Source organism: Zootermopsis nevadensis, unplaced genomic scaffold (assembly GCF_977971745.1).
Source record: "Zootermopsis nevadensis isolate Lab colony 2312 unplaced genomic scaffold, Znev_1.0 Znev_ptg000007l, whole genome shotgun sequence".
In the NCBI taxonomy this organism is placed as follows: Eukaryota; Metazoa; Arthropoda; class Insecta; order Blattodea; family Termopsidae; genus Zootermopsis; species Zootermopsis nevadensis.
Window position 1 is genome coordinate 10,574,026 of NW_028259139.1, and position 26,597 is coordinate 10,600,622.

Consider the following 26,597-nt stretch of genomic DNA (forward strand, 5'->3'; position numbering starts at 1 on the left):
TCAAATATCTTTAAAATGAATTTGAAACAATCTTCAGTCCTGTAGTCCGTAAGAGGTATAGACAAAATTCAATCCCTTGAAGAAGCAAATAAAAATAAGCCGACGACTGAAATATCTGAATGATCATGACTCGAACACACGGTTTTACTCCATTCCAGGAACCCTGAAAAGGCACTCCTTGTCGCCTCTTCACACCAATAAGCCCCGCTTTCCTAAATGGGCATCTCTCGACTGTAAAACCTGGCAGTGAGCTATAAAAGCTGAGCATTCAATCCAAACTCAGCAGAAACCTCCTCAGTCTGTTTCTTCCGCTCACTTATTTTCTCTCGTTTTATGTCATCTGTTCAATCGTCTTATTCTTTCTCAAGATATTACAGTTCAGTTTAGAGCCATCTACGCTGTCTTCCATCCTCAGGACGAAGTTTATAATATTTAAGAATTCAATACGTTCCTTAAAAAAATACTTCACCATTAAAAGATCAGCTGATTAAAACTATTTTCGGAAATAATCACTATTTATTATCTAAATCGTACAAAATTGAAATACAAGTTTTTTGATAAAATGCAGGGTTATTCATGTTTTAAACAGATAATACAAATATTTACCACAGCGATTTGCTATAAAGGTAAAACGCGGCACGAGATGAGGTTGAACGTCGGTCGGGTACCATGCACAGTGGGAACTTTGCACCTGGGCTACCCCCGCCCTCCGTATTCCCGCCACCGATGAATAACAGTCTTAAAACGTTTATACGAATTATATTAATGTCATTCTTACAAACAAAGCTCGAAGTGAAAGTTGCAGTTAATGGTGAATGACGTCATATCAAATTAACATCTTCAGATGTTATGCTGTTTTGTACGACGAGAAATTTAAGAAGATGGCTGTCTTCTGGATTGTAGCGCAGTGTAGTCTCTCTACACGGCGCTACAACCATCCTCGGACTCAAAAGACGAAAAACTTTGCCTTTCGCATTACGTAAGAACGCAGACTAAATATATTTGAAAACAGGGTGTTTAGGGAAATATTTGTAATCAACGCTAAGAGGGTTGAATGACAGGAGACCAAAACATGCATATTGAGGAGCTACGTAATTTGTAATTTTAATCAAATAGACTATTATCACAATTATCACATTAGGCGAAATGGATTGGCGGGGTACGTACCAAGAATGGGGAACATGAGAACCGCTTACAAAATTTTGATTAGACAATCTAAAGAGAAAAAGATCACTCGGAAGACTGAGGCATAGATGGGAATATAATATTAAAACAGATCTTGACAGAGACCGGTGGCGGGCTCTTGTATATCCAGTTTTGGTATCGTATACGACTTTCAGCATCTTCAACGTTGAGCAATAAAGGAAATTCATGAATATTATTATAAAGTCAACAAGTCATGAATATTCCATTTCTTCAGGAAATACTTAAACAAATATTTAATATTTGTTCCGCTAAGACAAAGAGTAACACATTTAGTCTTGAAATAAAACCGATTTGGTATTTCCAAACGCAATATAAATCCACACCTCAAAAGATAAAACAATCTTATATACATCGTACTATAAGACTCACTATTCAATGCAAAATGCATGTTACAAAGGACCTTGGTGACATTGTGAATTCTACTGTTTGTTTCTCAGTTATATTCAACACGTAGTGGTACCGTTTAAACACGGTGATTCAATTCACGGTAAAATCAATAGGACAAAGACAGAGTAACCTGGGTGTTCCTCTGTTAGCAAAAGGCATTAATCGTGTCTTCCTTTATAGAATTGCAGAGACCAACAACGCCTTCGTATAATACCAACGTTACACGCGCACGCGAAGATGGGTCTTGACTTTCATTTCAGAGAGAGGGAGAGAGACAGAATGCTGCATTTGAATAATTCAGATAAGAAGAGTCACATCCACTGAATACTTAAAAAAAACTGACAGTCGCTCAGGTAGTTAAAGAATTCACCGCCGTTTAAGAAATCCGAATTTGCGACATTTGAGGATATCACGGCGTCGATAATGAATATGGCCGTAATCTGATATGTTGCGCCGTGTAGTTGGACAGATATTTACTGACGTTTCAGAGGCGAAAAAGAAGCAGCAAGCATATCTGAAACGTCAATAAACTTCTACAAGACTGAAAAACCCAGAATACAGCCAGCCACGTTCTTTGCCGTGCTCACAAACCCCCACAATTGGACCCTGTCCTTAGTCAGATCAACCCAGTTCGTATCCTTTCATATTATTAGCAGTTTGTGGTTGTTGGCTCCCGCTCAAACACCCCATCTGGAGGCCCACCCCTTGTCGGCTGTCCTCGACTGCGCATTAAACATATTCACATATATCTTTCGTATCTAGAAGCTAATTTCTCTGTCCACATCATGAGAACGCGCAATGACTCGGTGACAAGGGACACGACACCAGACAGCAAGTTACCTCTTGGTCGCCAAGTGACCGGGTTTGACGGGTCATGCATTGAGTGTCCAGCCGTACCAAATGTGTTAATATCCGTTTAGATTTTTAGTGTCTTTGTGTTGTACGTTGTGTCCATGGCAACCGCTACAGACGTGGTTCTACTGCTGTACTTATTAAAATATTTGCCCACTGGCTTCTTCTTGGAATCGCCAATGACACCCACGGAATATGACTATAAAACGGAGAACACTGCAGCCCCCCCCCTCCCAGTTTTTTCTTACTCTCGGGCAATCACGACTGTTGAATCCCAGTTTGTCATTACGCCAAATTGCCGACCATCTGTAAAGCTGCATAAAAAACCTTTCAATATCACATAATATCCTTCGTGTATGAACTGCCCGAAGCATCTAATAATTTGCGTGCATACATTTTTAAACTGTTCATATGTATAATAAGAAAATATAATAGTACAAGTTGATAGAGACTGTTATAATTGACCGCTGAAAGTGGGGAATGCCCTTAACAAATAAGGCTTTGGCTCAACACACATGCACGTCTAATGAGTACTATTGAAGTTCCAACACAGAAGAGGGGGGCAAATGTGGGACACTCGACAACCCACACAAAACTGCTACAAGATACGAATGAGGCCCATTTTCAAGAAAGGTGTGAAACTGGACAATGGCGTGCCTTGTACCAACTGCGCACTGCCATAGCAGGTCTGCGGCACCCCTCAGTGCATATTCTTACAGCAAATTGCGCAAAGTGAACGCAAAATCGGGAGGACGTGTCCATCAGTCAGTCTATACGCACGTTTCACCTACGAATTACCGGACTTTTATATGAGGCTCAAATTAATTTTCTGAAATCAAATTCCAGATTTTCACCGCGGCGATAATAATGACAACTGGGATATTACGGCGCGTAATCTAGTTGAACTTGATCGACGTTTCAGAGGATCTTACTGCTTACATTATCAGGACTCTTCGTCCTAAGCATAGCAGTAAGCACCTCTAAAACACCGGTCAAAAACTATGAGACTTCAGACGCAGTCCCCCAGAAGGCTGTTAAATTCAGCTTAATTTTCTGAAAAAATTAGGCTCGTCTTATGGACGATTGGTACATGACAAAATACAAAGCTCATTAAGGAAATATAACTTAAATAAAACATATTTCTATTCAATGTTTTACTTAACGTAATAGAAACTATAATAATTATAAACTCTGATGTATGCCTATAACATGATCGGTTTCAAACCTTTCAGGTCTTATGTTTTGAATTTTTCGCGGGAATAAAAATGTGAGCTGTTGGTTTTCTGGGTTGTGAAGCCCTTTCTTCCTGTATGCCCTTGAGGTTACAAACGTTTCGAAGAAAGACAGCACATCTTCAGTGTAGAAATCAAGATAGAGATAAACGGTGATATGTTCCTCCGACAATCTGTACCACATATAAGACTACAGGGCGTTACAAAAAGCTATAAGCCACATTCGCGTCTTATTTAGCCTAAAGAAGACAACAAGACAAACATAATACTGAACTATGAACTACAAACCGTTTTATTTTAAATCTGCTCTAAAACTGGACTTGTCTCTCATCTAACTTCAACTTCCGCAGACATGAACCCGTGAGTCAAGGCTACAATACTGACCGTAACCAATTATCGTCTTTCTGGTGAAGCTCAGAACACGTATTTAAGTGTTGGCATAGTTACTGCTATGGACGGGTTTTCTGTGGGTCGTTGAGTAAATATGGCGGAGCGCGACGTACCAATTCCTAGAAGTCAGGATTTCATAAGGATTCCGCCCACTGCTGGTGCTTACCATACCTTAACCCATTCTCCCCTTCAGTACGTAATATCAGCCAAATGACACTGCTTATCCTCAAACCTGGTATCACACTTTCGTCTTAACGTAGATGTTTAATACTTCCAGCAGAACAGAACAGGGAAAAGTCTCATTTATGTGGTACCCCGTTTTATGGCTAAGCAATACTGATTAGGGTTTTTCATGCGTCAGTTCCGAAGGAGCTAGACATGAGACATGTGAGTTCAATCCTGGATAAATTATATGCGAGACATTTGTGTTCAGCCACGAAGAACTTAGAAGTGAGACCTGTAAGGGTTACACGCGAATTTGCAGTTTAACAAGGTATTTGAAACGTATTATTTGAAAATTCAACAAATAATTAGTTAAATTCCCTACGGCGAAAGTCGATTTGTAACTGACAATATCACATGACGTAGAACCTAAATGGTGCAGTATTTGTAAACGAGATGTCTCGTTTCTAACACTGAAGGAGTTGAAACATTTTATTTAATTTAATGTATAAAATCTTGTCCTCAAGAAACAATTGTATAAATTTAACAATAATCGTACGAGAAATACCTTTCAGCTTTCTTTGACCATATTTTCATTTACATATCTTCCTGCAATACTTTAGACGCATCACAGATGTGCATAACAGATGAAGTGAACCATTGTTCGTTTCATGGAATAAAATTTTACTTTAAAAGATGGGAAGACCGCGGGCGTAGTTTTATGTGGTTAGATTGTCTCCCTCTACGGTGCGGTCACAAAGTCAAAGATCCAGCTTGCGGTTTGATGGAGTTAAATTCCAACTCCCTACTTTCTACCACATTCAGTAACGCATAACAGCAAATGTCATAGACTGGTGGCTTCATAAACACTTTTCTTGGCAGAATAGAAATATAAAGCGAAAATAAATTTACTCAAATAAATCCATTTCATATATCGAGGGTTAAATCCCGCAAATCCAAAATAAAATTTGTGAGACGATGGAATATTAAAACAGAGTTTATCATCCAATGTTAAACCCAATCATGTATTAAATTAAAGTTATGTAAATATTTATTCAGGTCCATGTAGAAGACATATTTATAACTTTAATCATAATTATTATACTGTTTAATCACACAAACATTTTTTAAATGTATTACAATTAGTCTGAAAGATTACCGACGTTTCAGAGATTCCCGCTACCTCCATAATCACGATAGAGGCAACAAGTACCTCTTAAACGTCGGTAAACTACCAGACTACATGGTACAACATCCCAGAAGACATGTTCTTACTCGCCGTCATGAAAACCTGAAATCTCACAAAGTTCATTGCCTTTTTATGTGGTCCCTATCCTGAGCCAGTTGAATCCCTTCAACACTTTCAGAATATTTTTCTTTAAAAGCATTTTGGTATTACCCTTAGTTCTATTAATAATAATAATAATAAATTAAAATTACATGGATATACTTCTCCCAAGTGAGATCTTTCTTTCATGTAAATCTATTATAGTTTTGTATACATTTCACGTCTCGAAGAGTGCTACATGCTTCGCCGAGCTAATCCTTTTTTGACTTGATCAGAAATGTAGTCACACACACTGTAAATAGCCCGGCTTACTATTCGAACATTCATGTTATGTCAATATTGGCCGAAAGACGCTCCATAGATTTTCACATTTAGCACCCTACGTAAATACTTGTTCAACAATGCGTCGTTTAAGCATCTATATATTCCAGCTTATTAGTCCTTATCTGGCACACAGTTAGAGAAAATGACACGTACTTTCTCACCTCTGAAACGAATCGCTTTTTTTAAAAAATAATCAGTCAAGCAGAGACAAAGAAGTAAAAGAACGGACGTGCTAGAAAATAAAGCTCAGGGCAGGAAATCCGGCCGGTGAGTTGTGAGATCTTCAACTTCTAACACGCCTAACCTTTATTGGTGCTCAAATTATCATCAGGGTGCTCATTGACTCAAATCATTCTCATCTCTGCCACCCTACTGAAACCTTGACTTGTGGATTAAGACATTTTTTAAGCCCTCATCCGATTCGTGGTTTCAGAATAAAACACTCTAACAAACATTTCAAATATAATCGGGTGTGAGCAGTTACAACCGAAGGCGTAGAAATGAAATTTAAGATTTTATTACATTTTTTATTAAAAATATTGCGTTGTTAGCCAGATATTTGAGGCTTACGAGTAAGTCGAGAGTCGATTACTCGGCTAACAACACCTGGCTGGCTAGAATTGGCTATCGACGCATTTTATATAGTTTTTGCTGTATCGCAGTGTATGCAGTACTACTGAATCACGGAAGACAGAAAACGTTTTTTTTCAAATTGCGTTATCCGGGCTAACACGGTTAACATGGACGTCCAGTCCCTACTGAAATGAGTGTCAGTTCTCCTCAGAAAGTTGCTGTTAGACATCATGAATGTGCGTGGTTATTTTAGAGCGAAATACTGCGATTCTAGCAGAAATTAAAAACTACAATCCTCTTCCCAGCTGAACCAACACCTCACGAAATGCTCTGATATTTATTTTGAAAAGATAATTTAAAACTGATGGTGTCCATATGACCAACACTTGTGACACGATGTGTGCTTTTCACATTTATGACCGTGAGATCAACCCCGTAGCTAATGCTGCTCATGGGTGGTGATTTGGTGCTATGGGGGTGGTCTGGTGTTGCACTAAGCCGGTCAGGGGTTGCTCTCTCTTGAAACCGGAAGGAGAGACAGGGATGCTGCTTTCAAAGATTGATACCAGCTGTCAAATCTATGAGGTTTCTTCATTTATCAAGTTGAAAGACTTGTAAAAGAAAAATAAATTTTCACACAAGTCTCATTCTACAAAATTTAACATACTGAATGAGGCTCGGAGATTATAAGTTTATAAGGATATGACTGTAAGTACACAAGTGGTATTATCAGTTCGGGCAAACATTATTTCTCTAAGTTTCATTTTAAAATTATCATCCCACCTATTCTTGGTCCTCCGAGATGTACATTGCCTCCAGGCTTTCCAAACAAAATTTTGTGTGCATTTAAAGTTCTGCCTCCCTTCATTATTTGCGACGCAGTGGATAGAAGATCCAGGCAAGAAATCCAAACCCCGCCACCTAGCTACTGGTCTGAGCTCTCACCGCTGATAATTGAGCGACAGGGAATGCGTCTACTTAACAGTACTTCAATAGCTTATTTATAGAGCCTGTTGATAGAAATGCCTACCCCAGAACCTTACACGGTACAGGCTACCAAGTGCAGAGAAGCGGCACAGATGCCTAGCAACCAGTTAATCTATATGAATATGTCTCAGAATGTCCATAAAGATTCAGTGTCCGTAACATACCAAAACTTTGTTATTATTTAATATGTGTATTTTTGTTAAATTGGCAGACGGAAACATATCTAAGATTCTTAATAGATTTTTTTCTTCGAGTCTTTATTTTATTTTTCTATTTCCTTCTCTATTCTTTTCTCTTATTTTATTTTATATATTTTATTTATCTTCGTCTATTCGCTTTCTTTATGTTTCTTCCCTCTTTATATCCCCTTCCTTCTTTTCGCTCTCTCATTTTCTTTGTTCCTTTGCTTCATTCCTCTTTTCTCCTACACCACTTCAAAGAATAGCAATATATCTACAGAATGTTCAAAAATGCTCATTTGTAAACACGTACTTCCATGCTTTCAACGTGGTAATTCTCGTTCTTGGTTTGCAGCACTAATTTATGACAGCTGGTTACTACTGGAATAATGTTAAATGCAAAATGGCATTGTGTCTACAGGAAACAACGTTTCTAGTAAAATATTTAAGCAAAAGTTTTATTCCCTACTGCATAGAAACTTTTGAACACACTGTATATGCAGCGGTGAAAATGTTGCAGTAAAGAAACCTAAATCACATACAGGCCCTTGGTTGTTTCTGTTATTGTTATTTACAATTCGAATACAATGTAGCAAGTCTGCAACACCTGTTCCGATAACAAACCAACAAAACGAAACGTAAGTAGCTACAGCTACCACGTGGAGCTATAAAAATACTGCGAGTGTTCCAGGGGATAAATATTCCGTTTGTGCCTGATCTTTGTATGGGTCTCTAAAGCACGTAGAAAAGTGCTGATGCAAATCATACACTGGGAACCTGATAATGCAGGTCTGTTACGCGACTCTACTGGTGACAACACATTCAGCACAAAGCTGTGATTTTGATTTACACTGAAACTCTATTGTATAGGAAAATGGCATTACTATAGTCTCAATGACTGCACAATGCACTGACAGTCTGTTCTGTAATATCATTGGCTGACCCAATACTTGGCATTATATTAAAATTAGCTTGGGAATATTAGACGTGTCTAATGAAACAAGGAGAATGAAACGCTGTACCTTGGACAATGACTCAAGCAATATGGCAGTCAGGCGCATTAATGCTTTGCGTAGGCAGTACTGACAGAATACTGAGGATTTATATTTTTTTACAGTCGTATAGTTTTAAGAATTTTAAAAGCAAAAGTTATAGACTCTTGTTCGAGGTCCTCTTGTAGCTCAAGTGAGCAGACCTCCATTCTGTACTCTGCCTGCCACACCCATACACCATCATGGGTCTCTGCCTACTGTATTATCGCTTTAAACTAAAAAGAAGAAAAGGAGAGAGAATTACAAAGGACGGAAGAAAAATATAAGCAAGGATACAAAAGTGGCGAAGGCGTGAGACGCTTCATTTCTGGATATTACAGTCCGAACTTCTTCACTTTCATTCTATCCTTATCAGAAGGACGAACGGGCAAAGTCTGGGAACCTTAAACAAAATGACGCTTTCTTCCTCCAGAAATGTGACAAAACTCAACTAAATAACATTAATATTTAGATGAATTCCTACCTCCAAGAGAACACACAACCGATACAAGGGTTAATTGCATTAATTATCTTTAGAAAAACAACGTTTCACTTCTAATAGCGAAAACAACATTTAAAAAATATAAATCGACGAGAGACATGCAAAGTTACGATTAGTCTGTAAGGAATTGGCGGAGACAAGCAAAATGGCACTGGAAATACTACATAAGCAGTTATTGACTATTTCAAGGTATTATCCAAACATTATACTGATAAATGCACTAAGGGGTGTAGGGGCCGATATTCGAACCGGGTACGGCTTGCATGCAAGTTTAAAATATTACAACCTAAGCCAAACAGCTGAATGTAAAGGTGTGTTATATTAATGAATGACCCTTAAAAACTTAATTTGACAGTACTGGTATTAAAGGCGATAATCCGTGATGAATAATACCCCGTTTCAAATACGACACTTAATATCTACTAATACTGAACCAGCTTGTGGAAGAAAGAAGCGACAGGATTTTGAACACTCTATCACAGTCAGTTCAGAAGAATCCGCAAATTCACTTCCACCGTGTCTCCATCTGTAAGGGGGAGAGACAGGAAAAATTCCAGAAGAAAAGATCCCATTCTAAAGTTAGCATTCAAGCGGTATCGTTTGCTACGACAGTCTTTCAACGGGAGATACAGCTTATGCCCTGTTACAAGGGAGTGTTATAGGACCGGTGGGGTCCAGCTGAAGAGGCTCTCAAAGCAAAACACTAGCGCCAAATGGTGTGAAGACAGGTGGACAGAGATTGAACCACAGGCATCCACATTCGACATAAAATCCTCTCTTTTTAAACCTGTCTCGCGAAAAATATCTTCTACAGAACTGACGAAATCCAGAACCCGCGTCAAGGGTCAGAACTCTGAATTCGTTTTCGCAGTTTTGGGGGAATCCTCTCTCTCTCTCCAGTAACGAAGTTCTAGTATTGATAGGGCAAAACTGAACTAATTGATTATAATGAGACTGGATTACAGCTCTACTATAAATTGCAAACTATTCTTCACACTGATACACAGTTTTAACTTGTATTTCGACTGTAAACGTCGTTTGCCATGTTAGCATAACTCAATTACGTTAACTTTGACAACAGTGTTAAAGAAAATTCACGACCGGCAAAATAGAGAAAGTGTGGCTAAGCAGAGGGGATTTCGTAAGAGCAGGGGCAGAAGTGGAATCTCCACTCATAGTTAATATATTTTCCTCGGTTTCAACTCCGTTGTCTGCGCTATGATGCAACGACATAAATAAATAGAAATCCTTCAAGCTGTTGGAACTTTGAATCATACGTTCCAGGAATGCAGATGTCTCATCGAAAGGACAATACTAAATATTGCGCTTGTATTTCAGATTCTAAGGAGTGCGAGTAATGTATATTCCCATTACTTAATCTTGATATTAGAAACAAAATATAAACTATGTTTAAGACACTTTGAGTTTCTGTAATTCACGAGGACAGAAATTCTTTCCTTATCCACAAGTTTCAGATAAGATCTGGGCTCAAACCAGCGACCTCCCTAGTAAACACCGTGTGGCTCTACTGAGCGTAAAGCAGGGGAAACGTGAAGCTCACAACTGGCTTCCATATTAGGCCGAGGTTTGAATTTATATGGAGCTTTATTTCAACTACTCCATGGAGTACTATGAGAAACCGACGGTCGCACAATTAGCGAAATACATCCAGTCTTTTATAGAACACAGAGAATCCTTACCGTGTTCACAAAAGCCCGAGACTCTGGCACAGAGAAAGGACAGGTGGTTGGCTGTTGTGAACACGGTAATGAAACTAATGGTTCCATAAAATTCGGAAATTTCTAGATTAACTAAGTGACCATTAGCATCTCCACAACGATTCTCTTCCATGGACTTAATCAATTATCTCCAATGACTGAAATTACTTATGTACTTTAGCACACACCACACTTAACACTGCTAAACTATAGTGTGTTCATAATCGAGTTCAATCCTCGTTAGTCGATGAATCTGTATCGACGTGACCGTGACCTTCCCATCCTCCAGTCTTGCCAATCAACAGTCATCGATGCGCGAAAATGGACCCTTCCTCTAGCCACAATATCCCTCCTCCAGGTGCAAGAAGACTGAAGCACTACCATGCTTATAAACATTTCAATGAACTCATGTACAGTTTTTTAGATATTTGGGTCCGCCGTGGTGTGTCTCACCTTTAGGTTTCATCAGCCAAACAAAACGTAAAATAACGTAAAACTAATGATTCCCCTTTTATGCTAAAGTGCGGGAAACATATATTATTAACACTCTGAAACGAGAAACCCTCTCTAAATATTTTAAAAATTAAGTTGCTACCTCAAAGAAAACATCGCGTCTCCTTTACAAAGACCAACTGGTCATTGCAAAGTTTCCGAGGGAAGTTGGTAACATTTAAGACTTTTAGATGTCACAATTAGAATATCACTATCCTCATTTTCACTACCTTGAATACCAAAGTCCTATAAGAATTTAAAATTTCCTTCCATTACTCTAGAGAAAAATAAAAAAAAAACCTTTTTAGTACAAAATCTGTTACAGAAAGTTTTAAAACGAAATATCGCCCAAATAATTTTATAATTTTCGATCCCATTTAGAGCGTCTCTTATTTTTGGTGTCCTTCACGCCCTGACATGAATTAAGAACAACTTCTGGGCCCGTCTGCATTTTTCGCGCGGTCCTATATCAATGTTCCTACAGGAACACTCAACCTACACGACCAGTGGACATAATTTTTAAGAGGTAACTTGAATTAATTGAAATACGTTTAGAGTGTTAGTGTACGCTTCAATATTGTTCTGTGTAGTGCTGTCGTGTGCAGTTAGAGGGCTTGCGAAGAGTTGAAGCCCAGTGGAAGGAGTGCTACCAAATGTCTAAACACATAAATAATTTCAAAAGTATTTCTTTTAAATTAAACAGGCCATGCGGCGAAGGACAGAATTGTCGTATTAGGTTAGCACTGTCATTATTTAAGTAGCCCTTAAACTTTATTTATAAAGAGGGATGAAAAACACGTACCTCTGCTAGTTCATTTTAAAAAGTGGCAAATATGGTGGGTAATATGGACTAAGATGTGACTAGCAGCTCGTAGGCCCCATTTATTATAACAAAACAATTTACTGGCTAAGCGATACGAATCCTGTACTTAAAAGCCACAGGTTCTCACACGCCCACCCTACAATCACAACTTTATCAAAGGAAACGTGCATGCCTAACAGCCCCATGATTCAGAATCCGACAACCGGTTGATTACAGTTATCAACTTTCGATCAAAACACCATCAATCTTTATATCCAAAAACAATTATTGACACCCCAGCTTGAACGGGCCCATCATAATCAGCGTATCCAACCAAAGCACAGGGGTGTCACGATCTAACGCATTAACATAATAAAACACCTAATAAAACAATATACTGACTTCCATCTTAGTCTTTGATAAAGACTTCCGATGGACTATAGCTCAGATATTCCACGACAGAACATACAGGTTTCCCAAAATACGTATATACATTATAATACGGAATATTAACCTTGTTGTCGATCCGCGTGCGTTGTGTTTACGAGGGCTGCCCTGATGATGGAGGCAGAAACGACCTCTGAAACGTCGGTAAACTTCTACCAGGCTACACATAGCAAAAACCCAAGATATATCCATCTTAGTACTCACCACCGTCAGATCTTCAAATCCTACTGAATAACAACGCCGTTAAATAAATTTAAATAATTGAAAGTAAAAGTCTTAGGAATATATTTGTATACTTAAAAATAATCAAACGTTTTATCGTCTTGTGTTAAATACATTAAATACACAAAAACTACTGCGTATTAAGGGGTGCATATAAGTATTAAGCGCCCAACAGAAAAAAAATTCCGGTTATTTACAGAACCCGAATACTGACTTGTTATGTTTACAAAATAACGCCACTGATAACACTCCTGAGCTATGAAGATTTCTGTCTTCTGGGTTGTTGCGCTGTGTAGTCTGTTAGGTGTATACCAACGTTTCAGAGGTCATACTGCCTCCGTCATCAGGGCGATGAATGTGCCAATTGGCATCGACCAGACTACACAGCGCAACAACCCAGAAGACAGGAATCTTCATACTCACCGCTGTGAAAACCTCAAATCATACTCCTGAGCTAGTTTGATGGCATTCTTCATGTAATCGCCGTAATAATATTTTGTGAAGGCTACAATTCAGATAGAGGCGCATGAAATATTAACATAAATACGACTTATGAAACAGGGGCACAAGAAAATGTTTTGACAGCCCTGACATAGATCAGTGCCCATCTCCCCCCCCCCCCACAAACTCATGCCGCCCACTGGGATAAAATGTTACCTGCTGCGTTGCGGCGAAGTGCCTCACGAACTGAGGCCCGGGGAACCAACGCCACCTACCTCATTTTCCAATTTGAAACCCCAGCCACTATCAAGAAATAAAACCTGTAATCTTGATACAATTGCAGACTACCTTTCATTAGGCCAGGCCCTTCTATAAATACAAGATACGGACACAGACAAGCAGGTTATTTATGAGTCTGGTCACAGCAGCTTACAAAATAAATGCCCTAATTCCAGTCACTGAATTTGTCGCAATTTTCATATTACGTATTACTGCATAAATTAAGACAGTTCAAAGTAAAGCCTTCGTTTACGGGAGATCCCTGCCCGTAGACCGAAAACCCTGAGAGGTTCATCGACGTGTTCCTCAGTCCCTCCACATGGATGCCGACATAATACCTTAAATCATATCGTGGTCACACCTTCCATATCATTAACAATTAATTATTAGTTAACCACATTACTCGACCCCAGTCATAGCTACTGATGATTTTTTTTAAATAAAACAAACGCTTTGTCAACTACACTAGTTTACTATCATCGAAATGTACGATGAACATGAAGAATTTGAAAGGAATAATATTTAAGAATATACTGTGTTAAAACCTTTGCCATGTTAATGCAGTTAAGGGAATTTGGACGTTTCGTCTTCTGTCCGTACGTTGGTTGCTTGATGACCATTCTGTCGTGATAATGTTTATGGGATTACGATCATTAAGGGATAATATTTATTACAATGTGTGTTTATTACTTTCGATTTTCCTGTCATTCTTGATGGATAATTTTTTAATGGAGAAATAAAATTCAAATGCGCGTTAGTAAAACTGTCTGTGCACTCGAGTGAAGAGGGCTCTGATGATTCCGGTGATATTGGCGGTGTTAAGCTTCGGGTTATATTAGTTGTATTTGTAAGAGGAGTAAAACAAAGGTGAAAATAAACAGTTGTCCTTCCCACTTTCTTGTGTGTTTAGTAGAAGCCTTGGATGCCGCTGGTGATTAGCTAATTGAGCCGTACGTCTGCAGGACACTGGCACAGTGTAATTACAGCAAACAACCCTACACAGTGCTCGTACTAGCACACAGAAACAAAACACACTCCTGCTTTTGGCCACCAGCGCTCTGAAGCCAAGAACTAGGTACAGCCCGAGAGGTGGCGGCTAACTGAAGTACCACGCCATCAATACGTTTGGGTAAACGAAGGCAAAACTCCAAACAATCTTTGGTATTAAACTGATATGAGGTCACGTTCACGCTCCGCCTGCTTTACCCCAGTGGAAACAGTCTTCTATAGAAGCATATAGGCGGTTCGGTGGGTCCCAGAGCGGCCTGTCGGGAATCGACTGTTCAGGCCAAAGTCATTTACAAGGAGGTGTAAGATAACTGGTTTACTGAATGATTAACTTCATGTTGTGGGGTTTTCCTTATTCAAGCCGTCAAGTAATATCCAGATTCAATGGAAAATGAAGAGACAGGGGAATATTACTGAACTGAAATATTTTCAGCACTTCAAAACTACATTTCTATAGTACTGATAAATCCCAAATGAGAAATTAATTCAACATTTCAGACGTTACAGGAGTAAATTATCTTTACTGCAATGTTTTTGATTTTAGGAGCAAAATTTACATATTCTAAAATGAAATTAAACTTAAAACGTTCACAAAGCAAATACCGAATGTGGGTTAGAATGACATGCATCATACCTACATAAAAACATATTTGGGGTTATCAAAGAAACTCTTAACTCCTTAAAGTTTAGTGGTAATTATATGTACCACCTGATTTAATATGTAACTCTCTATTTTTCCCACGAGTGTTCTTAAGCGATTTTGGTGTAATTCGTAATACAAACAGCGACTACTTCTCACAAAGGCGTTAACCAACTGAGAGTAGTCATGGAAATACGTTGTGTAGTGGAAGAGATAAGGGCCGAATTATTAAATATTACTTAGGTTAACTTCATGATTCTACGGTTATATGACCTTGAATCTTCACATTAATTACACTTGTATCTGGCTCAATGTTATACTTTATCGCTGGCGTCAGAAGATTATCCCTAAATACCGAAACTTTCAAATCAAATTAATGAAAAAATACGTGAATATAGATTATATTTCCAACAAGCGTCATGCAGGGTGTGAAGCTTAGCATTCGTAGACGATCACTGTACGGCTAATTCAGATACACTGTCAACGCAAGAACAACACGGACCGTGATATACTTCACAGTCCACGCATTAATACGTGATGTATACTAATGAGGGTTGTCACGATTCTCAACCCATCATCTTTATTCAGTTCTCCTTCGTCCCTTCTTTATTTCACATATTCCATTCGATAAATTATGCTACTAGATCACTATACACGCCTTCAGTGACGGAATGAACTACAGACTTCTCTGTGGAAATATTTTAGTGCCTACTGATATGAAACGCGTAATTAAAGCCTTAATGTACTTAACAGACTGATTATTTGGTTGATGTTATGGGTTTTGGAGCTCGTACGGAGGTGCCAAAATTTTGGAGAGACATACCATTTCCAACTTCAGAGCTGAAAATGTTTCTCCGAAACGTTGCGCCAAAACCCAAAACATCATCTTCATCATCGTGAAAAACTTAAAATCTCACATATTTCTTCGGGTGTTCATCGACGTTTCTCAACATCTTATCTCGTGTAACGCCACTATGAAGTCTTGGAGTATATATTTATCACAGTCTATTTAAACATGCTTTCAGTATCTCAGAGAGAATAATAATGAACTGGGAACGATGTAGAATGACAGTACTGGTCTGATATCAGGTACTATGCCTCCTTTCTGAGGGAACTAAATAAAATCACGAAAAACCTCAGTCAGTATATCTGGTCTCCGGGGCGAGATTTGAACCCTAGGCCTCCCAAATACAAATCAGCAAGAGTCCTAACCACTCGGTCGATGAGTCTGGTTCGTAGAGTGCATCACAGCGGTCAATTAATATGAGTTTTCTTGCACGCAGAACTCATTAAGACAGACATAGGTAACATTGGCCGGGTTTACACTAACAACAATGCAAATCTAATGTCAATTCTTATTCAAATAATTTTAATACTATCCATCTACGCTGTCTGCAATCTAAACAAACAATTTTTTACGCATTTCATGTACCCATCATCTGCGTGTTCCAAAAAAAACATTAATTTAATCACCGTAAAGGCAATTGGTAAAGATGACAAATAAGTTTCCTTGTTAAATGATTATCACCATTAACTTCGTCTCGCTTACTTATTATTCTCCTCAACTCCCTTTCTCAAATGAGTGAGCAAACATTCTATACATCCATTTAAAGTAAAATGAAACTGAAAATCGTCACCATTATCAGTATCAGCATCAAGGATCTATATAACTTGTTGACACGGTCTGGTCTGCTCGCCTGATAAATCCTTGAAACTCTGTCCTTGATTCCTTCTTATGTTTGTACCGTGCTCCATAATTATTCCGGGACGTATACATCTGCATTATCTCGTCGCAGCGAATCGATTTGTTTGTATAATACAGCTCTAATGGCTTCCCGTTCATTCCTTCCACAGGCTACGTATGAAAAATGTAAAAGATTAAAGTTAAGTTGCTTCTCGATTTATTCAAGGATGTCACTTATCAACAAATGACGTATGGCGCAACGGTAATTATAATTTAGAAATTATTGCTGAACATTAGAGAAGGGGCTGAGAAAAACCATGAAATCCACTAGAGTAATAGTGTGAATAGTACAACGATTCAAATTGCTTATACAGAACATGGGATTGGTGTTATAATCTCTATAGAGGCTGTATTTATGTTTACCAACAAATCGAGACGGCGTCTGACGTCAAAATGTCTGTATTACCAGTCACCTCCACTCCTCTTATACACCTTTATGACGCGGTGCTTGGACACAGGGACAATTTCATCCTTATCACATTCATGATTTTCAACGGCAAAGTAAAAATTAAAAAAAAATGCAAATAAATGCAGTAATTTGAAGGCAATATTGTATGAAGAAACAAAAGGTATTACAGAGGTATCACATCTGTTAGACCAGTCCGCCACTGCATTCTCCCACCGCGTCTCTTCTCCACACCTCAGCATCCATCCTTCTTTTCGAGATGCTATCAGCAAACAAGTTATTTTTTTTAAACACATCGCACCGATTCATTACTTTTCAAATACCCCAGCCTGCATTCACAGCCAACACGTTAAATATGCCATTTGCATATGAATGTGGCGTATTGAGACAGAGTAAGGGATATGCATACTGATTCACCAACATGTCATATTTCTTCGAAAACAACTGGTCCATGTTCATCCTGTGTAAATTAAATCGCATTTAATAACTTATTTACAGATGCCCGGAAAGACGGCGTAAAGAATTACGTATTATGCAAAAATGTAAATGTTTATTAGATTATGGTCCAGCACATACAAAAAGATCTTTATAACCAACTGGTTAGAATCAATTGCGAAACGTAACACCACAAGTACACATAAAAATCATAACTTTAAACACTGAAATGGTTTACATCTTATTGATTAGATAATTATTGCTATGTAGCTTAACAAAGATAATTTATTTTTTTACAATTAAACACTACGCCATGAAGAAGTGTGGGATAGTTAACATCCGTCTACTTTTTAAAAAAGAATCAAGGAATGTGTTTAGGTACGAAAATATTTCGCCACTGTTTCGTACAAATGTTATCAGTGATCGATTTCTTTGAGGGGGGAAAAATTAGAAGTGTTAGGATATGAAGTTATAAGGAAGACATCTAAACATAAGAAAGTGAACAATTTAGAATATTATATAAGGATAACACGATTTGTACAGGTTCATTATTTTATTTGTGAACCTATAAAGTACCACCACACCCATCAAGTTATAAGCAGTGTCTTTGAGAACGATTCGACGTGCAGTTCAACATTTTTAACATCAGTTGTGACAATGTTAAGTAGTGTCAGAACACAAGAATTGTTCCTTCTGCTAAATTCCACGACACTATTTCTCTGATGTAAGAAACATGGGTAAATAAAAAATATTATCACCCTGTAGTACTGAAATATTGATGGCTACAGTGGCGTGGGCATATTTAAAGACCCATAAAAGTAGGGGAAATGTGATCAGTGGCGGACCTTAGCAAAAGTTTATTTTAATTTCGCGGTGTACTACCAGTTACTTACAATACAAAAGAATTAAGTAGAACGAAATAAATATTTACTTGAAATAAGAGGTGGCTGCACCGTCAGAAACCATTCAGATTCAAAACGTGGACTGTTTTTTTCCATACTTAAGTAACGGCTGCTAATAAAATTTGCACTGCATAGGGTTTCAATTAAATGCCTTAGAGTCATACAATCGTAAGACGTCCAACAATATTTACTTCAAACTGTAAATGTAGCACTTCACTTAATAATGATAGAAAGAATAATAGAAGTATTCAAGCAGGTTTCCTCAGAGGTGTAAAACATAATTCTTTAATCAGAATTCCTGCAACATATTCAATTTCGCTTGAACATTAATTATACTATTATTTCCTGCTACAGTGTTTGAATTTAGGCCATTTCTAACAAGAAAAGCATGTTCCACATAAAAGCGATGTAAATTTTTGGGCATTTCCCATTGCTTGTTGGCTAAAAACACGTATTTCGTCATCAGGAAAAGGTACAAAACCTGACATGTTGAGTCCATTCGATACAGTTAATCTCGATCTCCAAATCATTATCGATCTTAGCAGAATTAAGTTTTGTATTTTCACCCAACGACACAAGAAAAGTTTTAATCGTCAAACGAAGGAAAATAAAAAAAAAAATATCAGTTTGACATATATTCTTCAAAAAAGGCGGAATATTATGTTACATGCTATTTAGAATCTATCTAAAGGAAAAATATATAAAGATACGCTTCACTGTAATTAAACATCAACATGACACATTTAATTTCAGTACTAATATTAACAGTTGATAAAGCGTCCAGAAAACAAGTTTAACATTTTCCGATACACCTTTTCGATTCATCGTATTTCTGTAGTTGATACGGCATCATAAAAGTAATGTAACAATTGCTTCAAGGTCCTTACTGACATTCTCCAGACTTTTTAAACATGCTTCTGGTGACAGACTTCTTTCTCTTCTTTCATTAACTCTTTCTTTTTCTTTTTTCTTTAATATAGAAATTTAAAATCCTTTACGTCAAGTTTCATTCATATGCTAAATAAACCGCCCCACCTCACATTATGCTGTTAAAGTGTTGAAATATAAAGCCTCAGTGAAGTATCAAACATCAATTCAGCCAGTCTAAGGCATAATGCCCTGACCATTTATCTAATAAGTTGGTCATCACAAGGTGGGTAGAAGCACAATCACACCTTCCAACAAACACAACATTGTCACGTCTTCCTGTTACACTCGTGACCATCTTGTTATAACTTATTTATATATGATTCACATTTTCCTCAAACAGATTTTGCTCTGACCACACCTAAAATGATTCACACCTAATAAAATGTCTATTTCACATTTGGGAGAAGATACATTCGTAAACAACATGGCTACTAGAACTAGCCTTTAGAACTTTTACTTTCTGTTTGTAAAACGTATATTGATATCCTTTCAGCCCACCTCAGCTTCATTGGTAGGTGTGTAACAGTACTTAATTAAGCATCACATCATAAAGACATAAAGGATAGTGACACTATAGCTTCCCGCATTATTTCAGTGTTATATAGCCTGAGCTGCTTAATAATTAACTCTGAAGAAGCAGTGAGTGTCCGTCTTGAGTAATTAATACAGAACGCAGCCCTAACTACAACAGAATTTGCAAGAAAAAGCAGCTTTTTTTCAGTTTTTATTTGTTACGAAGAACGGATCTACGCAAGACGATGAAAATGCCGACCACATTATGGAAAAAAGCATAATATATGTTTCGTGTGACTTAGCGAAGTACTCTTGGGTCTGGCAAAAGTCCACTGCTTTCCTTGATCAACATGAATCCAATCCACTCCCTCCAACCAGATTTCCAGAAGTTTCTTTTGAATATCATATTTCCTAGGTCTTCCGAATTTTCTCTCTCCTCTTGGCTTCCAAACCAAAATGTACCCATTTATCATATTACCCATGCGCGTTACATGTCCCACCCATCTCGTCCTCCTCGATTGCATGCTCCAAACAATATTTCTTGAACAGTACTAATTACGTAACTCCTCAGATTGAGCTATTGAACGTCGTTAAATAAATCATAAATAAATAATTAATATCTATTTGTTATTAACCTCGGCCCTTTGTTGGATGTAAATGGTCAGTTTTATATCCAGGGCACTTTACCCCCATGAAAGAGACCACAGTTGACTGCAGAGGTTATCTGGAGAAGTCAGCTATAATATAATGCGTCTGCTGTGAATCGAACAGCGGTCATCCAGTTTGTGATAAGTCACTATACTAACTGAAGCAGCCTGTACTTATCTCAGGAAACCCAAAGAACTGTAGCACTTTTCGTCCACCGGCTGATATCCATGTAGACAGCTAGTGAATCGTGTGTACCAGTTATCTGAAGTGAACAATGCGTTCCGACCTTCCAGGTGGATCCCAACAGTGATCTACGCTGACTATATAGTCCTCTTAAAATTAGCTTCACTTCCGGTCGAAATGTTAGTCTTGGCATCGTCACACTTACATCTCAATTTGATTGGCTCCAGTTTGCTGTGATACATATGTAAGCCGTCACGCTGTTGCACACGTTCTAGTAGTAGACGTTCTTCTGTTTAAAATTAGTGTATTAGTACGCGGCTACTATTTGACAACCAGTCACTATTTAAATTCTTGCACTAGTATCTACCTACAATTTGAGAACGAGTCACTATTTAAATTATTGTGCTAGTATCCACCTACAATTTGAGAACGAGCCACTATTTAAATTCTTGTGCTAGTATCCACCTACAATTTGAGAACGAGCCACTATTTAAATTCTTGTGCTAGTATCCACCTACAATTTGAGAACGAGCCACTATTTAAATTCTTGTGCTAGTATCTACCACAATTTGAGAACGAGCCACTATTTAAATTCTTGTGCTAGTATCCACCTACAATTTAAGAACGAGCCACTATTTAAATTCTTGTGCTAATATCCACCTACAATTTGAGAACGAGCCACTATTTAAATTCTTGTGCTAGTATCCACCTACAATTTGAGAACGAGCCACTATTTAAATTCTTGTGCTAGTATCCACCTACAATTTGAGAACGAGCCACTATTTAAATTCTTGTGCTAGTATCCACCTACAATTTGAGAACGAGCCACTATTTAAATTCTTGTGCTAGTATCCACCTACAATTTGAGAACGAGCCACTATTTAAATTCTTGTGCTAGTATCCACCTACAATTTGAGAACGAGCCACTATTTAAATTCTTGTGCTAATATCCACCTACAATTTGAGAACGAGCCACTATTTAAATTCTTGTGCTAATATCCACCTACAATTTGAGAACGAGCCACTATTTAAATTCTTGTGCTAGTATCCACCTACAATTTGAGAACGAGCCACTATTTAAATTCTTGTGCTAGTATCCACCTACAATTTGAGAACGAGCCACTATTTAAATTCTTGTGCTAGTATCCAGTCACTGTTTATAGTTTCTGACATTAACGCCGTAGAATCAGTATTAAAACTTGGAGAATTACGAATTACCTTACGCTCTGATTCGAGGTGTATAATCTGGAAGATTTCTCTGCTTCTGGTTTCCCGTTTTTATATTTTCATAACACATGCAATATTAGTTTCCGTTATCTGCATATTTTATTTCATGCAATATAACTGTTTCATAACTTTATTTTTCTGTCGGTCGGAAACTAAAACCTCAGTTATAACATTGAGCTTATGTAATTGTTCTAAGAATTTTGTCCAGAAACTTAACTATTCTTAAGAACGGTGACTGTCTGAACTCTGTCGTTTAAAAAAGCGGTTGTGAACAATTAGAAATTCTATATGACTAATTAAACAATAAGACCCATAACCGCGCACCCTTGACCCAGCAGGTACAGTAAACTTTTCTTTCATTTCTGCTGTAGAGTGATCTAGTGGAGACGCGACGCGACTTTGCAAGATTGGGAATAACAGTGTAACAGGAAAGAAATCCCGCTCTTCCACAAAGAAACAAAACATTTTAACTGCAGAAGAACAAAATCAAGAAACAAAGAATAAAAACTTTCTTATGGCGTTCTTTGCAGTCCAACTCTCCCAGAGGCTTTTTCAATTAAACTGCGTCATTTTAGCGTTACGATATAAATTTAGATTTATAGAGACCGCCCCTCATCCCAATTACTAGCCTACTCGCCCCTCTAAAATCACAGTACATTGATTGCGGTCTTAAATTTCACGGCAGAAAAAGAATACACAACACTTGTCCCCCGAAGGATGCTAAAGCATTTACATTCATTGAGTGTATCAAATACCCAACAATGTATATGAATTCAATCCAACAAAATAAGACATAAAAATCGATGTCGACATAATAAATGTGCAGGAAATTTTGGTATAGAAATCTTTAAAAAAGAGAAAATATTTTTATAAATATTACAGAAGATATTCATGGGAAAGGGTGTGCATAACAAACTATCCCCAACGCTAACAGTCGCTCGGCTGGTCAAGAAATTCCCCCGATATCACGGGGCCCGAAGGTTCGCCGTGTTGAAAAAATCCCGCTGCTAGTCCCTATTTCGAGCCATATTAATCCAATCCACACCACATAACATATTTATTTCGAATCCACCTCAATATTCTCTCTATTCTTAGTTCTTCCAGGTGGTTTACTTACATTATTCATACATAAAGACAGTAGTGCGATAAAAACATTACTAGCCAGTCTCTGGATGTCAAAGCAGTTAGCTCTTCTGAAACGTCGGTCAATATTTACCAGACTACACGGCGCTACATTCCAGAAGACGACCATCTTGAAACTTAAATCTGTCATAACCTGAAATTTCACCCTCTGTTTCTGCCTGCAAGTCCAAATGGTGTCATAGCCCAGAAAAAATCTACAACTCGTATGATTTAAGGACGAGTACGAAGAGGTTACTGACGTTTCAGAGGTCCTCGCTGCCTCCATCACCCTGATTATGAAAGCAGCAAGGTCCTCCGAAACACTGGTAAACTTCTATCAGAATACACGGCGATGTAACATGGAAGACAGCCTTAATCTACAACTTCGTTATAAGAACCTCAAATCTAAAAAACTATTCAACAGTTGTTGGTATGGTAGGAGAAATACACTCGAATTCAAGTCCTACAATTTGATACTAGTTTACTGATATTAATAAGAACAAATGACAGAGAAGGGTTAAAAAACACAACCTAAAGATTATCTAGGTTTAGTGTTTTCTTCGAAAACACAACACGCAACTTGTACTTATTAAAATCAGAAATATGATGAGGTAGGAACACTAATTAAAACCCTTCGTTATTTCCATGTTTCCTTCCCAAGTTATGTGAATTGAATTTAAAGACAGACCAGTCATCAAAAAATTTAAAATTCTGTAAATTTAAGCACATGGTAGGTCTACCGAAGTTGACACGGCTGGAGCCCTTAAAATCACGTAGAAATAGGTAACCGCTGACTTTGCGCACTGCATGCAGCTGAAGAAATGAACACCACTTTCGATTCCTGACACTTTTACAATTTCAAACACGGTTGCCTGGGCTTTAATTTTGCTGCCTTATACTATCCATATGTTAATTTCACATACTTCCTTTTTGTTACTTCATCCTTGAAGCTACACAGACCATAAAGCAATTTTTAAAACTGTTTTATGTTCCTACCAAAAACGCATTTAAAATGAATTTAATAACGTGAGTCTAATAGAGAAGACGAGAGTATGTTGGAATTCTTAAGCTCCAAAGTTTGGCCCCAAAAGAAATAGGCGATAAAAGAAGCCGCTGATGTAAGAAGAGAGAGAAATTGTGAGCAACAGAGAAACTATAATATCCAGGATTTGACTGGGTAGACCGCCCGTCTGCCACCAAGCGACGTTATGGCTTTACTTTCAATCACAACACTTACCGTCTTTGGTAATTATTCTTTATGACATATCACGAATTGTATCGGAGAAAAACATGTTTACGTTTAAACGGGGATTCCTTAATGGAAAGTGTCTATCAGAAGCCTCAGGGCCTTTCTTTGACATGTAAAGTATTCTGTGAAAATAATTCATGTAACTGTTATTGGTCTTAAATATGTATTTAATTCAAGAGCGTTTGCATTAAAATTAAATAACCGTAACATTTATTGGTGTAGATATCAGGAAATCGTAATTAGCAAGTCACCATTACGACTCCAAGAAATATCTTACATCAATGGGGAAAACTGATTAATTATTGTTGATTCTACGTTTTTGACATGATAACCGTTGTGTAGTGGAAACCATTGGTCTTGTTTCATCAGCTAGTGTTAATGCGTGTTTGATAATGTACTTCCCTCCGCCTTTCTGTAAGCTGATAAGGTTTATTTTTAAAAAAATTAAAACTTTGTATCGAAAGGGAAGTAATTAGAATACACACTTCCTTGTTGCCACCCGCATTGTTTAACATTTAAATATAATGGTTTACAGAGTATGACAAATAATTCAGAACCACAAAATTATCAGTAAAATAAATATTACTGCGTCCTGAAAACCATTTAACATTAACTTATGTACGACAATTGAATTACCCAAGGCACAATATTCCATGTTTTCCCCCCTTAATTTCATTATTTTTTTTTTTAAAATAACCAGAAAACAAATGGCGTTGTATATGAAGTCATAATGAAGTCAGAACACAAAGATTATTAATATTTTTTTCTAGTCCGTCATAGTTAAAGGAAATGAAAGTCTTGACTTAAAAAGTAATATAATTTATTGCAGCATTATCCTTATAAATCGCACTGAAAATACGAAATTTATAAAATTTATTTTTAATTAAACATAATGTGTTAAAGAGCCCTAACAAATGCACCAACACAAATCCGACCACATTATTCCAGATTCCCACTACACGATGACTCCGTCAGACCCGACCAGAAGCACCTCGTTTGCATTTCTTCCTACCAGTGTCGCCAACGACACAATTTAAATATTTTCCGCATTGCCCGAGAAGCACACTCGTCCAGTTAAGCGATTTGCAAATATAATTACGCAATGAAATGAGTGAAATAAGACGAAACGAAGGTTAAAATGCGTAGATGCAGAGATTTCAATAACTGCAACAAAATATAATCTTGGGTCTGCCGTAAACTCAGAAGATCTTTGTGTTATTAGCTGTCACATAATAGTAGGTGGACTTACCTCGCTTCTGCATGAAACTGAACAGGTCGTCCAAGAATTCCTTTCTTCTGGGATCGTCGTTGATCTCGTACAGCTGTAAGAAGAAAAATGGCGTTGTTTATCAGATTAGTGTTAAAAACTGTCACTAAAACAAATTCATCCCATCAACCAGCAGTATTTACCACGGCTGTAACCCTTCGCAAGCCAGCGAGAACTACAACCAACTGCTTTTACGTACAAAATTTTGCATGTCACTCAGCCTAGTATGGTTTTCAGAATGAAGGATAAACATTTTTTAAACGATAGTCTATGAATCCAGCGGTTACTATATGTAACACTATTTTAACAATACCTCCGAATTTGCCCACAGAGCATATTTACGGGTTTGTATAATTTTCAAAATAAATAGCGGTTAAATCTCTAAACAACGTTAACTGCTTGATCTTTGTACTTGTGAGGAGTTGTTTTTTATGACGTATAGACTAAAATTTTAAATATTATTTAAACGAGCTTCGGCTTAAAAGAGTTAATATTATTATTATATATTTACACAGTAATTTTCCACTCAGACTCTTTCAAAATCCCTAATATACACTATGATATTATGATCACCTTCTTTGTCTATTCTATGTTACACATAACTTCTGTAGCTGAAACAGTATCGTTATACCATACACCCGACGCAAATCAGCCACTTTCTTGACTTGACTGTACAACTGATTATTTTTATTTTTACTCACTTTTTATCTCTCTCCCACCTCATTTGTCCCTCTTATTTCTTCTTCTTCCTCTAATAATCTCCTCTCCCATTCTCGCCTCTTCACAACAATCTATTGCATTGTTTCTAT

The 26,597-nt window shown here is 37.5% G+C and overlaps 1 protein-coding gene across 5 annotated transcripts in view; it reads right to left on the minus strand.

The window, feature by feature from the left end:
* Nucleotides 1-26,597, minus strand: part of retn (retained) — a 258,244-nt gene that overhangs the window by 49,752 nt on the left and 181,895 nt on the right. For all 5 annotated transcript variants that reach the window (XM_087344255.1, XM_087344254.1, XM_087344256.1 and 2 more), the window contains exon 4: nt 25,771-25,843. In XM_087344255.1, the coding sequence (XP_087200381.1) occupies nt 25,771-25,843 (73 nt within the window). The remainder of the gene's footprint in view (nt 1-25,770; nt 25,844-26,597) is intronic.